Below are 12,910 nucleotides of genomic sequence, written 5' to 3'. Positions count from 1 at the left end.
ATAGAAAGAATCGGTGGGGCCGAGTTGGAGTTTAGGGTTTTGACATATTTGGATGGAGAAAGTGGTTGAGGGCTTTGGAGCAATATCACTAAGCATTTGAGCAAGCAAGCCATTAAGCAACACCTCATCCCCTTTTAATAGTATTGCCTTTCCTATGGAGTCAATGTGATCTTGGGTCACTTAAAATAAAATGAATAGTCTTGAGCTTTTGCCCATATGTGTCCTTAGCATTTTGAGGGGTCCAAATTTCTAGTCCATGCCATGCCGTTCACCGAGCTTCCTGAAATATTCATCTTGAGAGGATATTAGTTCAATGAGCTATATGTTGTTATGAATTACCAAAACCAGCCGGGGATCAGTTGCACTTTCAGCATCAATGGAGACGCTCAATCTTGCCACTGTTGGTGTTATTTCATGGTTTTCCTAGCTCACTTCTCATTTACTTGGAGCCCCTTGTAGCAATGGTGAGAGAGGACCCCTTAATGCCACCCCTATTTGCTTCGTTGCTTGCACTCTTAGATGATTGGTTCATAATCGTTTATTGGCACTTCACTCAGTGGTGCTATGTTTAGATGATCAACACAACTGGACAAACAATTGTGTTGATCTTGGATGACACTCCAAAGGTGGGCAAGAGATCATTATGTGTGGTTGGAGGTAATAGTCACACGACTTGCACAATGCTCATTAATTCCTCTTCCAAAAGATTTCATTGGTTTGATGGACTCAACTGTGGCATCAAGTGAGATGTTCATCCAAGAATCGCACAACACAATGACCTCCTTGACCTTGTAGTTCACCGACCTCGCCATTTTTCTTCTTCATAGCTTGTGGCCTTGTGGGTCAATCGAGCCCCTCTACTTTGAGACTCCCTCGATCACTTTGGCTTTCATACGCCATAGACATGACAATATCATCGAGATCAATGGTGTTGCTATCACCCAACACCGTAATGAAATCCAACAAGTTGTCTGGCTTGTTTTGCGCACTACAATGACAAAAAATCATCACCAAATATGAACATCATGTGATTCTTCAACTACCTTTTGTATTGCATTGTCAACATTCATCAAAAAACAATAAGAAGAAGAGTATTTACATCTTCTACATTGTGTTAGTCACCTCTCTAGCATGATCCTCTTCGCCGACATCGGTGGCTGTAGGAGGCGGCGGATGAGGCGGAGTGACCGGAGGTGGAGAAGATGGCGTAAGCTCGGCGGGGGGGGGGGGGGGGGGGGGGATGTCTTCCTTCACTGTCGGGCGACGGTGCCTCTTCGCGTTGGCCGGTGCCATTGGAGGGGGGCCAATCGCGGTGGAGGGGACGAGGACATCCGTGGTCTTTCCTGTAGGATAACATGTAGGCTACGCTAGCATAAATCAAAATTTTCTACCGCATTGATCCCAGGAAATCCTGGAAGTAATCGACAATGGAGCCATGAATTACCTCTTGATGCGCAATGCAGTGAAAGGCTGTCGATGTCATGCGTCAATGCCGATGTAGTCACACTCCTCCTCCCCGCGATCCCACGTACAACTCCTACCACATCCCATGAACAATTCACCCAAGCACCGCATGTACAACACCTCCAAGGTATCCACATGTACAAGAATTTGAGCATCACGCGTCAGGGTTCTAGCTCCGCATGCGCGATCTAGGTGGAGGGAGTGTGGCGGCTAGGGTTTGTGTTTCACACACACATTAAGGTTAACCCTAGTACGATCGATTGCGCCTGATCGACCGACTATAAAGTGTACAGTGCACAATTCAATCTAGCGTACGATCCAATTGGCCGCTAGATCATCCATCAAGGGCTAGAGATGCTCTAACTCCTCAAACCAGAAATATTTTAGGAGTCAAAGGATTTTAAGGACAGGACTAGGGATGCTCTAACAATGCCACATATCGAGGCTCTCCATTGAAGTTCTCTTTCCACTGAGCTAATACAACCGAAGAGCTGCGCATTACATCATGTAAGTACACGGATACATCAAATTTAGACGATAATACAGCACCGATTCACAAGCATTGAAGCAGTTACATCATCATCAACCATAGTGTACACCTCGTCCTCGTACGTATATACACCAAACGATTCCCTTTACACGGCCAACTTACATCACAGATCCATATATACGGTGAAGAGCTCCTCGAAGGGATTAATGGTTAGTGATGCCGTTGTGTTGTCTCCCCCGACTCCCCCGTCCCGCTGTACTCGTTGGTGTACTCCTCGCTACTCTCGAACGCGACCTGCCAAAGCCTGTTAATGTTGGCCGCGTAGCTCCCGGACTCGTCGGAGCTGTATATCATGCTCTGCCCTGGCTTCATCCCTTCGTTCAGGTCGTCCAGCGACGCGTCGCCCTCCAGCGCGCGAACGATCTGTACAAACGGTGCAAGAATCACTGTCAGCTCACGGCGAGTTGCTCAGCATCGATCGAGAGCTGTCGATCGATCGATCGATCTCCACCTGTTTCATCTTGGGGCGGCGCTTGGCGGAGTGCCGGACGGCGGCGGCGGCGCTGGCGGCCATGCGCTCCATCTCCTGCCGGTCGTACTTGTTCTCCAGGCGCTGGTCGACCACCTCGTCGAAGCTGCCGCCCTCCGACAGCGCGCGCGCCAGGAGCGGCCTCGCCCAGTCCACCAGGCTGTCCTCCATGTAGTTGCTGGGGTCGACGGGCCGCCGGCCGGTGATGAGCTCGAGCATCATGACGCCGAAGGAGAAGACGTCCGACTTGTCCGTCAGCTTGCCGCTGGAGGCGTACTCCGGCGCCAGGTACCTGCACGAGCCACCAGCGGAGAAGACATTAACGCTCGAGCTCTGCTCCCATGGTGCCGCAATGGCGACACTTGCTGCTCTGCTCTGCTCAGCGTGCGTGCGTGCTCTGCTCACCCGAACGTTCCCATGACGCGCGTGGAGACGTGGGTGTTGTTGTCCGTCGTCAACTTGGCGAGCCCGAAATCCGCGACCTGCCAACATTCGTACCAGTTTTCACTCCAAATCTTACAAATTTCGTGCACTGTGATTCACAAATCTCACAGATTAATCACCTTGGCCTCGAAATTTTCGTCCAAGAGAATGTTGGCCGCCTTGATGTCACGGTGGATGATCCTTGGATTGCCTTGATAATGCACGACATCAGAAGGACGTAGAACGCCATGGATCGATGTGGCCAGAAGAAGAGGAGAAGAAACTTACAGTCTTCGTGCAGGTACGCCAGGCCCTTGGCGGAGCCGAGCGCGATGGCGAGCCTCTTGGGCCAGTCCATGACCGGCAGGTCCTTCCCGTGGAGGTGGCGCTCGAGGGTGTCGTTGGCGACGAACTCGTAGACGAGCAGGCGCTGGGAGGCGCCGGCGATGCAGTAGCCGACGAGGGAGACGAGGTGGCGGTGGTGGACGCGGCTGATGATCTCCACCTCCGCCTGGAACTCGCGCTCGCCCTGCCCGCTGCCGGCCTTGAGCTGCTTCACCGCCACCTCCTTGCCGCTGCCCGGCAGCACGCCCTTGTACACGTACCCGAACCCGCCCTGCCCCAGCAGGTTCGCCTTGGAGAACCCGCCCGTGGCCGACGCCAGCTCCTCGTACGTGAACGAGCTCTGCGACCCGAAGATGGCCGGCGGCGGCGGGGGCATCGACGACCCCGACCCGTGCGACCCGCTCATCGTCATCTCCTCGCTCAGCGGCCCCTGTCCCTGCGGGTACTGCAGGTGCCACCCCACGCCGCCGTGCCCGTCCGACGGGCCGCCGCTCTGCTGCCACGGGCTCGGCATGTTGTTCGCGTAGTACACGTTCCCTGCACGCGCCCGCGCGCCGCCATGGTCATAGTTAGATCTCTGCCAAGAATCTCCATGGTGAATGGAATGGGCACGATGCATGCGATGCGCGCGCGCGCCGGCCGTACCATGCTGGTCGGTGTAGAAGGGCATGGCCATGGGCGGCTTCTTCTTCTTCCTCCTGGCGCAGCACACGCACGCGGCGATGCACAGCAGCAGGGCGAAGACCAGGACCCCGATCACCACGCCGACGACCACGGCCTCCACGGGAGGAGAACCGTCTTGCTTGCTCCCGCCCTTGCCGCGGCCGCTCGAACCGCCCCCGCCCTTGGAACCGCCCCCGCTCTCCGAGGAGCCGTCGCCGCCCCCGCTGTTCTTCGGAGCCTGCGGAGACGGGATGGCATTTGATCCCGGCGGCGATGATTGACCCGGGGGCGACCCGCTGGTACCTGCTGGCGTAGCCGGGGGCGACCCGCTGGTACCTGCTGGCGTAGCCGGCGGCGGTGACAGAGACGGCGAGGGCGGCGACGGCGCCGAGTCCTCGGACCCTGGCGGCGGGGTCGACTGCGTGGACGATTGTGAGCTGGAGGGAGACGGCGGGGATTCCGACGACGACGATCCACCCGAGCTATCCGAATCTCCCGACGGCGATCCACCCGAGCCACCTGAATCTCCCGACGACGACGGGTCCAGTGGACCACTACCTAGCAGGGGGCCCAGGGGTCCGCGGCTTAGGGGCGAGTCGTCCATTGCTGATGGGAGGATTCCTCGTTAGCGTCCCGCGCAGCTCGCCACGATGGAGCTCTTCCCGGTGAAGATGACTCCACCCCCCAGAAGATGCTCTGGGTCGGAACGCCGCTAGCTCCTCGCCGCCGTCGCCCTCCCCATAATGAACCCCTGCAGCCATGGCGAGCTAGAGATTTCAGACCTAAGATGATCACCAATTTTGCAATCGACGTAAATTCCCGCAAAAAAGGATCAATGGTAACCACGCTTATTCGCAAAAAAAAAAAAAAACAACAACACAATGGTAACCACGCAAATGCAAAACCAGATTTCATGGTAAACAAATTAAATTCTTCGGCTCTGCGACACTGAAATTCGAACCGAAGACGTGAAAACGCGAGGGAGTCGAAGCATCCATGATGATGTACCTTCCTTTTTTCCCCTGTTCTTTCGCAAAAGAAGAAGAGAAAGAAGGGGTCGAAACGGAGCTGGAGAGACGGGGCAAGGGAAGTAGGCTTGGGTGGCGTAGGTTTCCTCACATTTCTTGGACACTCGCCATTGCTGTCCTTTATGTTTTCTCCATTTTTAGCCTGAAGGCAGAACGGGGGGTTGAAGGCCGCTGGAGCGGAGCTGTCAAAACCGCATTAATGCTCGTGTTTACCGTGCCATCGCAGGCCGTAGCTGAGCCAGTTGATGAGTCGAACTGTCGAAGTCCTTCTCTTGTAGTCCACGGTATAATAAGTAACATCAAATGGGAGAAGCGGCATAAGAAAGGTGATTTGCCGGACGGTGAACAGTGCCGAAATAGTAAGTTCATTGTGAGCTGTTGGATGCGTCACGGAGGGGAGGGATTGACTGGCTCGGCGCCAAGCCGTAATGTCACGCTGGGCGGCAGCTTCGGTTACATCAGGTTTCTTGAGAGAATTTGAGAGATTCAGATCGTCAGGTCTAGGCCTGACAGCCACATTCTCGTCCATGAAGGCGCGGATCGATTCCAGTGTAGTGCCTGTCAACCATGGTGATCATGGCACATTGGCTGTTGCCATGTTATGGGGTAATGTAGAAAAATCCAGTTAACAAAGCTGTAATTTTAATCACTACAAAATAATGCGCCGTAAACTAAAATAAAACACACTGGAGTATTTGGGATACTATAGTCTGCACCACCCTTTAGCATCAATCAGTAGTTGGCCCCACCAAGGGGCAAGGGAGTGCCGGGGTCAGTAGATTTTACATCTGCACCTGCCTGCAGGTATGGATCAAATAAAATCATGAAATGTGGATTTGTGGACATGAACAAGTTCAGGCAAAACATATCACACACATAATACAGATAACAATTTATATTTCGGGAAACATATTGAGTGAATGTGCGGAGCCAGGTCCCTGGTACAGCGGCTGTCGTGTTGGTATCATGTAATTCAGAAGTAGCATGAAGAGCTGCAATCTGTTGTGTACCTAAAACTTCTGAAATCATATTCGGCTACACTGAAATCACAATTAGTGAAAATGATTCTGATATACTAGTACAGAATCATCAGAGTGAACTCTGAAAGAAAACATAAGAGGACAACTGTTTACATAGAGACAATATGTTTCAATCTTGTTGAGTATCTCAAAATTTAAAACACAGTAGGAATAGAGTTCTATTATAGGTTGAGGAGTATTTTTCAGTTCAAAGAACAGTATGCTTCTACTATTGAGTGATGACAAACCAAATAAGATATTGCAGATGCTACACCAAGAATTTGTCAAATTTCTGCATAGGGGCAATAGCTGCAATAGCTTTTCATTCTAAAGGAATAGACAGACACACAATTCTAAAGCTGCAATAGCTTTTCATTCCCTCCGGAAGAGATGTGGTCTAGCAGAAGTGCAAAATACATACAGACCACAGTATAGCGGTTTAATCAGAACCTCCATTTCCTCTCAATATCTGAATCTGAAGGAATAGCTTGTGCCACCAGTTTTGAATCGGGCTACATCTCAACCTCAATTAAGTTACAAACGTTTCAAGAGTTGGACCACCAGTTTTCCATGATAAATGACAATGTTTCGACATCTCACGCAAGTATATGACCCAAATCAACAGCAGGTCAAATAACTATTCTGCCTCCACTACTTCTCCACTACTCCTACAGGTGATGCTGTGGCTGCTGCTTGACCCACAGAAGCAAAATTCTCAGGCAGTTCGAACAGTGGCTGCCCTCCAACCAATGCACCACGGTAAGCCTGTCCAAGGGAATATCCCAGAGCTCGAGCAACGGGAACAGCAACCGCATTGCCAACCTGAATATATCTGCATAAAACGTGCACAGCACACACAAATCAGCTTCATACTAAAGACAGTCCAGAGATTCAGAGCTACTGGCCTTACAGAAACCATACAGTTGTAGTTCCTTTCAGTGCAATGCACTACTGGATGATGTCGAGTTGATCAACTTAGAACTTACTTCTGCTTTATAGGGCCAAAGAGCCTGTAATAGTCTGGAAAGCCTTGTAACCGTGCGTTTTCGCGGACGGTCAGAACTCGATGCTGGTTGGGGTGCAAGATAATCTGCAAAACACCATCCATGTTCAGTCATAATACAAGCAATCGGCAAGTTATAAAATCATAATAAAGACCAGAAATTTGTTAATGGCTTACCTGGTTGTGGGGCTCAGCTCTGGTGACAACTGTTGGAACAGTTTCATCCCACCACAGGCGTCCGAATGGTCTGAGAAGCAACATGACAAGTGTTAACAGTATAGTTCTACAAATAACACAGAAGGATCATCAGCATACTTACTTCGGTGATTTCCCCTTGATGTAGGTCATGGCATAGTAAGGCACCTGGCAGAGAGGCAAGGATGATTAATACTTGCGAAATATACATACATTACAGCTGATGAAACTACTCCACAAAAGATTCAAGTACCAAAGGTTTTCCAGAAGGCAGAAACACACGAGGAATGTGTGGATTAAACTCAACAGTGTTATTTTCTCCAACCTGGACACCCTTCAAATCACGGAAGTTGGCCCCCTGGAATAGAATAATTGGTAAGAAACGGAAGGTTGGCAACAAGAGAAAGAACATGAGACTGATCAGCACTAGCTTGCCTTTCTAAAAGGAATCTGCTTCACTCTTTGATAATCATCAGTGCTTAACTCTAGCGGCTGATGATCAAACAGTTGACATGCCTTAGGACTAGGAGTAGCATCTCCAAATGAGTAATCCTCCATGTCTTCAGATAAATGACAGAACAGAATAACTTAGAACAGTAACATAATCATGAAATCATACACAAACATTATAATAGTGAAAACTATGGCAAGGTGACATCATTGAGCCACCCAGAATATTGGAAACATAAAAAAAAAGTGAGACTCGGCGTATGCAAAGACAGAAGGCATAACAAATGAAAGGAAATTTCATTAAAAAGTAAAGTCATGAAGTTTGCACACTCAAGAGGTCACACCTTTACGGCTGAGCCGGATGTAGCGCTGGAACTCTGTTTTGGGGTTAATGCGATTTTCCATCAGATCATTAGGTTGATAGTTTGGAACCTGTAGAAAACATTACAATTCATAGAGTCATAACAAAATTCAAGCAGCATTCCAGAAATAGATGAATAGAGTAAAAAAGTCAATGCTGACCTTTGGTAAATCAGATAGTGCATCTTGAAGGACAAGAGCTTTCTTTAAACGTTTGTCATCTATTTCATCGTATGCAACGAGACATTGCTGAGGACAGAACAACGTTTAGTTAGAAAAAATAATAGCAAAAATAGTGTTCAAGAAAATTGATCACAGAAACATGGTGGGCAGTGATGTATTTTCATACCGAAAATGCATTGGGTACGACTCCTCGCTTAACAACATCATGCGTTGGAAGCGGGAATTTTGGGAGAACCTACATTGCCAAGTGTACCTTCTTATTCAGCAGTAGTGTCACAAGGTAAAAAAATAACACAGAAAAGAGACAAACCCCAGAAGGAAGAGATCCCCACAGAAAGGCCCGCATCCTAAACTGAGGTAACCCATAACATCCTGCAACCATCAATCCAAGCCTAGCTTGGTATCTCATGGAGACAAGACGACTAAGCGCATATCGCCCCAGGAATCCATCTGCAAATTTTAGAATGTCTACGACATTTTCCATCAGAACATATTTAGGTCGCAGATAGTTAACAACATCCATAAAGACAACCAACTGTTTGTTTCTATCATCTTCCAGCGGCTCATTGTAATTCCTGAATCTGTTCAATCCACTGATGCCTTGGCAGGGAGGACCCCCACAGATAACATCAACAGAGCCCTTTGAGAAATAACGAATTAGACGCCACATGAAAACTAACCCAAAAGGAACAAGGAGGAATTTACTTACAGGCAAGGGCAAAATAGATTCCCTATATCCTCTCTGAACAAATTCCTTAATACACTCAGGGGAATCGCTGAAATGCGAACAAGGATGAGGCACTATTGGCGAAAATATATGAAGATAAATGTAATGAAAAAGATACCAACCTGAGTCCATCAATTGGCTCCCATGAGTCATGACTAGGATCATATGTTTTCCACCGCACCTATAAACATAATTCCTACCTTTAGATAAAAATGATATAACTAACGTTCTAAGTAATAAGTGCAGAATAATACAAGCAAGGAAACAATAGATTACTTGAACTACACAAATAGGTTATTTGAGCAATCAAGTCTATAGTACCTTGAACCACAGGCCATCGTTTCCTGTTTTATTAGGATCGCCATAGCATATATCAAGAAGCCTCTCTACCTCAAATAGATCATTTGGTAGAGCTTCATTTTTATCGTCTTCGTCATCATTTGACATCTGAGCCAGGTCAGAGCCAGAAGAGTTGCTACTGTGGACAACATACTTCTTACAGAGTGCATTCCAGTGCTTGAGGAGCGCAAGAAAATCTTCGGCCTTCTCATTTCGTACCTACAACTCAGTAGCAACATCGTACAAGTTAGTTGATGAAAGAGGGAATGCAGCACAGTCAAAAAGAGGGAATGCAACTCAGTGGCACTTTGCCAATTTCAACTAGTACCTGGGTGCCAGGATGGTTATGCTTTAGACTGTTGCAAGCATATTCATTCATGTCTACAGCCCATTTCTGCACGAGAACAACACTAAGAATGTCAGTTATGGTACCTTCAGGGTCAGCTAAAGTATCAAGACAATAGGCACACAACGTACAGTATTTAGTTTGATGCCGGACAATGCAGCACCCAGGCAAAGCCCGGTTGACATGGCACCACATCCAGAGTAAAGATCCAGCAGAGTTGCTGTTTCCCTTTGTGCATCAGATGATCCCACAGGGTCAGCCACTGGTTTCCCCTCTTCACAGGAAATATCTGATGCCACTTCACTGTCTGTTGCACCATCGTTTTCTACAACAGAATAAACATGACAGGATTTTTCATGGTATACAATGTTGATCAATACATTCTTTTATTTCGCCGAATGTACTTCTGAGATGTATTAAATCAGTACTGTCCTGTACCAGTTCAGTATAAGTTCATGATCAGGCCATCCAAGTCTATATATCTTTTAAGATGCTTACAAGGAATAAAAAATAAACTAGGTGATATACCTATGATGGTTGCAACAGATGTAACTATCCAGAAATGGTTACCTGCTGGAATATTTGCAAATGTTGAATATGCAACTGAGTACGACATGTCGTAATACAAATCAGAATTTGATATTAACTGATCTCTTTCTTGAGGTGTCTTCTGTAAATGTTTCACAAAATAACAACAAAAAGATCAGCAGAAGCATGACAAGTACTAGTATGTAGCAAAAACTCTTTTGCTTGAAAGAAAGAACAAATAACTTACACTTGGGTCAACATAAATGATATTTAGTTTAGAAATTATTGACTCAATCATGTTATCATTCTTTTCCTCTGAAAGGAAAACACGCTTCCGATCATGTTCATGATCATGGACCTCTAGCAAGTTGGGTGAGATGACCTGCAAATATGTCTTAGGTACATGCTGAATTGCGTTTAGGAAAAAAAACTTCTTCATGACATACCGTATCTTCAGCACGGAAAAACCAACGGCATGTGAAATATAAAACATGATCGGTTCCTTCAAAAAACTCTGTAATCCGGCCAATGTAATTTTCCTCATTGGGACCAGCCTGCAGTCACTCAAAATAATAGCATGATCAGTAAACTTCGTTAAAACATACTCCCTCTGTCCCAAAATGTAAGATCATTTTTGACACTATGAACATTTTGGGACAGAGGGAGTAGCTTATAAACAAGAAGAATGCAGATAAAAACATAGAATATTTTGCCTATACCCGTCATGCAAACGAAATTAAAAGAGCTTGAACATTATCCATGACATTTCTTAAAATTTGAAGTAACACAGATCACATTCATTCACACATAATTTGGGACAATAAATTTAAACATTTGAATTGAAGATATAACACGAGAAAAAGAGTTGTACTGTGGGAAATCAGGAAGAAGAAAAGAAACCAATTAATAGCTCAAACAATCTTGATTTAAATTAAGAACACAGGACCACAGAGTGAATTCAAACACATGAAAAAGGTTGACAAAATATTTTGGAGTAAATAAGAAGGCCTCTCGGTATGATGCAGGAGAGATCCCAGAAGACAAACTTATACTAGTCCTAGTGTGCTAAAAGGAACCAATACCTTGACAATCATCAATCAATAAATTCGGAAGTTGATTTACATGCACGTCTTTAATCACCATCATCCAATAGAATTTAGTTTATATGCAAATTCTAGCATACACAGCACAGTATCCTGAGTGCATGCATTTTGCAGTCACAAATTGAATGGCTAGAAACAAAAACGAACTGAGTAAAAAGAAGCACAACACTTCAACAGTTGGCATAGCAAAAACGGCAGTAACACAGACTGTATTAATCATCTTCATACGCTGCAATCATGTTTTACAAATTAACCTTCTAGCTAAGAAGATAATGGCAGTCGATGAATAATCAATGCAACTAACAAATATATTAAACGAACTGAGTAACAATTTATCCGCACTCAGTAGTAAAAATGGTTCACCTTCACATAGACATCATCATTGAGGTTGAAGATTGCATCATCCACACATGCAGATGTGTAGTGGCATCGAGCGCCAATTTCCTCCTCCGGATCATTAGATCTGCATGCACAAATGGAAGATCCGGTTTACATATTAAAAGCAGCGCAAAAGGAGCTCCATTTACAACAAGGTGAGATCAAGAGCTAAACAAAACATACCGCCTAGAGCGTGAATCAGAATCCTGCGGCCCAAAGTAGAGGAAATTTTCAGTCGGCATTTCCGGTGCATGAAAGAAGAACATGATGCGCGCCTACCAGCTTAGCTACGTGCTGACAAGAGAAGATAGACGCCATATATACCTTGGTTTCGTAGCGGCTCGGCCAGCGTCGCCTGGCCTTGTCATCCGGGATAGGCTCGCCCACGAAGTGGTCCGCCGAGGCGTCCGGCCTCCTCTGGGCGCGCGGCGGGGCCACCCTCTTCCTGGCGCCACGCGTCTCCGCGGAGCCCTCCTCTCCAGGGTCGGCCTGCTCCTCTTCCTCCTCGATCAATTTCATCTCCTCCGGGTACACGTCGCCGTTGATCCCGCTGCCGGCATCCTCCACCTCCATCGCCCCAGCCGCCGCCGACGACGACGACTCCGGCTCCTTCCGCTTGCCCTTGGCCGCTCTCTTCCGGGTGCCGGTGCCCATCCCCGCCGCCTTGCGCGGGCGCTTGCCGCGGTGCGACGTCTCGCGCTCGAGCTCAGCGTCGACCTCGGCCTCCGCGTCGGCGTCGGCCGGCTTGGTGTTGGACAGCAGGCGCGTGGAGCGCCTGGGCTCGGCCGCCGCGGGCGTCACCGGGGACATGGACGCCATGGGTGGTGGTCACCGGTGAGCCAGGGGTGGGGGGAATGCGAGCGCTAGGGTTTTGGGTTTGGCAGGGGTGGAGGCGAAGGTGGACGGAGGCTTTGGAGACGAGATTGAGATCGGAATGGGGGGGAGGGAGGGAGGGGGTGGTTAAAAAGGGCGTTGGATGCTCTGGCGATGGAAAAAGGTGGGCGGGAATGCGGAACGCTGTGTGCTCGCTGTGCACTGTGCTGGCTCGGCGAGCTGATCGCGGAGGTGGTGGGCGACTATGGTTTCGGCCGTCCCACCTCTCCCACGTCCGTCCGTGGCTTCCGTCTGGGCCCGCCCTTCAGAGGCTCGCGCACGGACGGGACGGGCCGGTCGTGCTCTATTTCTGGCCGCGGTTGTCGGAGGGGCGGGCGATGATGAGATACGATCAGGTGGCTGTTTGAGGAAAACGCCGAAATCTTCTCCTCTGCTTTTGGGGCTGCCGTTCCTCCTCTTGCTCTCCTGCCTGCCTGCCGCCTGCTGGCTGCTGCATGCGTACG

The 12,910-nt window shown here is 48.3% G+C and overlaps 2 protein-coding genes across 2 annotated transcripts; both read right to left on the bottom strand.

Annotated features, from left to right (window-relative positions):
* Window positions 1-1,880: 1,880 nt before the first annotated feature.
* LOC109735412 (proline-rich receptor-like protein kinase PERK15) lies at window positions 1,881-4,745 on the bottom strand. The gene is made up of 7 exons (XM_040387340.2): window positions 4,251-4,745; window positions 3,897-4,217; window positions 3,195-3,788; window positions 3,047-3,117; window positions 2,889-2,965; window positions 2,466-2,775; window positions 1,881-2,377 (listed from the first exon to the last, which is right to left on the bottom strand). The coding sequence occupies exons 1-7, from the start codon at window positions 4,516-4,518 to the stop codon at window positions 2,165-2,167; spliced, it is 1,854 nt and encodes a 617-aa protein (XP_040243274.1). The 5' UTR covers window positions 4,519-4,745; the 3' UTR covers window positions 1,881-2,164.
* Window positions 4,746-6,399: 1,654 nt separating this feature from the next.
* On the bottom strand, window positions 6,400-12,505 carry LOC109735413 (DNA (cytosine-5)-methyltransferase CMT1-like). Its single transcript, XM_020294625.4, has 21 exons — window positions 11,898-12,505; window positions 11,757-11,779; window positions 11,559-11,658; window positions 10,539-10,646; window positions 10,340-10,474; window positions 10,135-10,234; window positions 9,696-9,889; window positions 9,547-9,612; window positions 9,201-9,437; window positions 9,002-9,060; window positions 8,862-8,928; window positions 8,463-8,792; window positions 8,319-8,387; window positions 8,132-8,218; window positions 7,954-8,041; window positions 7,595-7,719; window positions 7,413-7,517; window positions 7,284-7,327; window positions 7,142-7,211; window positions 6,948-7,051; window positions 6,400-6,793 (listed from the first exon to the last, which is right to left on the bottom strand). The coding sequence occupies exons 1-21, from the start codon at window positions 12,390-12,392 to the stop codon at window positions 6,613-6,615; spliced, it is 2,787 nt and encodes a 928-aa protein (XP_020150214.1). The 5' UTR covers window positions 12,393-12,505; the 3' UTR covers window positions 6,400-6,612.
* Window positions 12,506-12,910: the final 405 nt, after the last annotated feature.

Source organism: Aegilops tauschii, chromosome 4, assembly GCF_002575655.3.
Source record: "Aegilops tauschii subsp. strangulata cultivar AL8/78 chromosome 4, Aet v6.0, whole genome shotgun sequence".
NCBI lineage: Eukaryota > Viridiplantae > Streptophyta > Magnoliopsida > Poales > Poaceae > Aegilops > Aegilops tauschii.
This window is presented reverse-complemented; position numbering and strand designations above follow the sequence as displayed.

Bases quoted from the DNA above. Each gene is read 5' to 3' on its own strand.
- LOC109735412 (XM_040387340.2), bottom strand. From the start codon at position 4,518: ATGGACGACTCGCCCCTAAGCCGCGGACCCCTGGGCCCCCTGCTAGGT. The intron at 3,789-3,896 runs GTACGGCCGGCG...GGGCGCGTGCAG, and splicing joins CTTCTACACCGACCAGCATG to GGAACGTGTACTACGCGAAC. The intron at 3,118-3,194 runs GTAAGTTTCTTC...TGCATTATCAAG, and splicing joins GGCGTACCTGCACGAAGACT to GCAATCCAAGGATCATCCAC.
- LOC109735413 (XM_020294625.4), bottom strand. From the start codon at position 12,392: ATGGCGTCCATGTCCCCGGTGACGCCCGCGGCGGCCGAGCCCAGGCGC. The intron at 9,890-10,134 runs GTAACCATTTCT...ATTCTGTTGTAG, and splicing joins ATTTGCAAATATTCCAGCAG to AAAACGATGGTGCAACAGAC. The intron at 8,388-8,462 runs GTTTGTCTCTTT...TTGGCAATGTAG, and splicing joins GGGGATCTCTTCCTTCTGGG to GTTCTCCCAAAATTCCCGCT.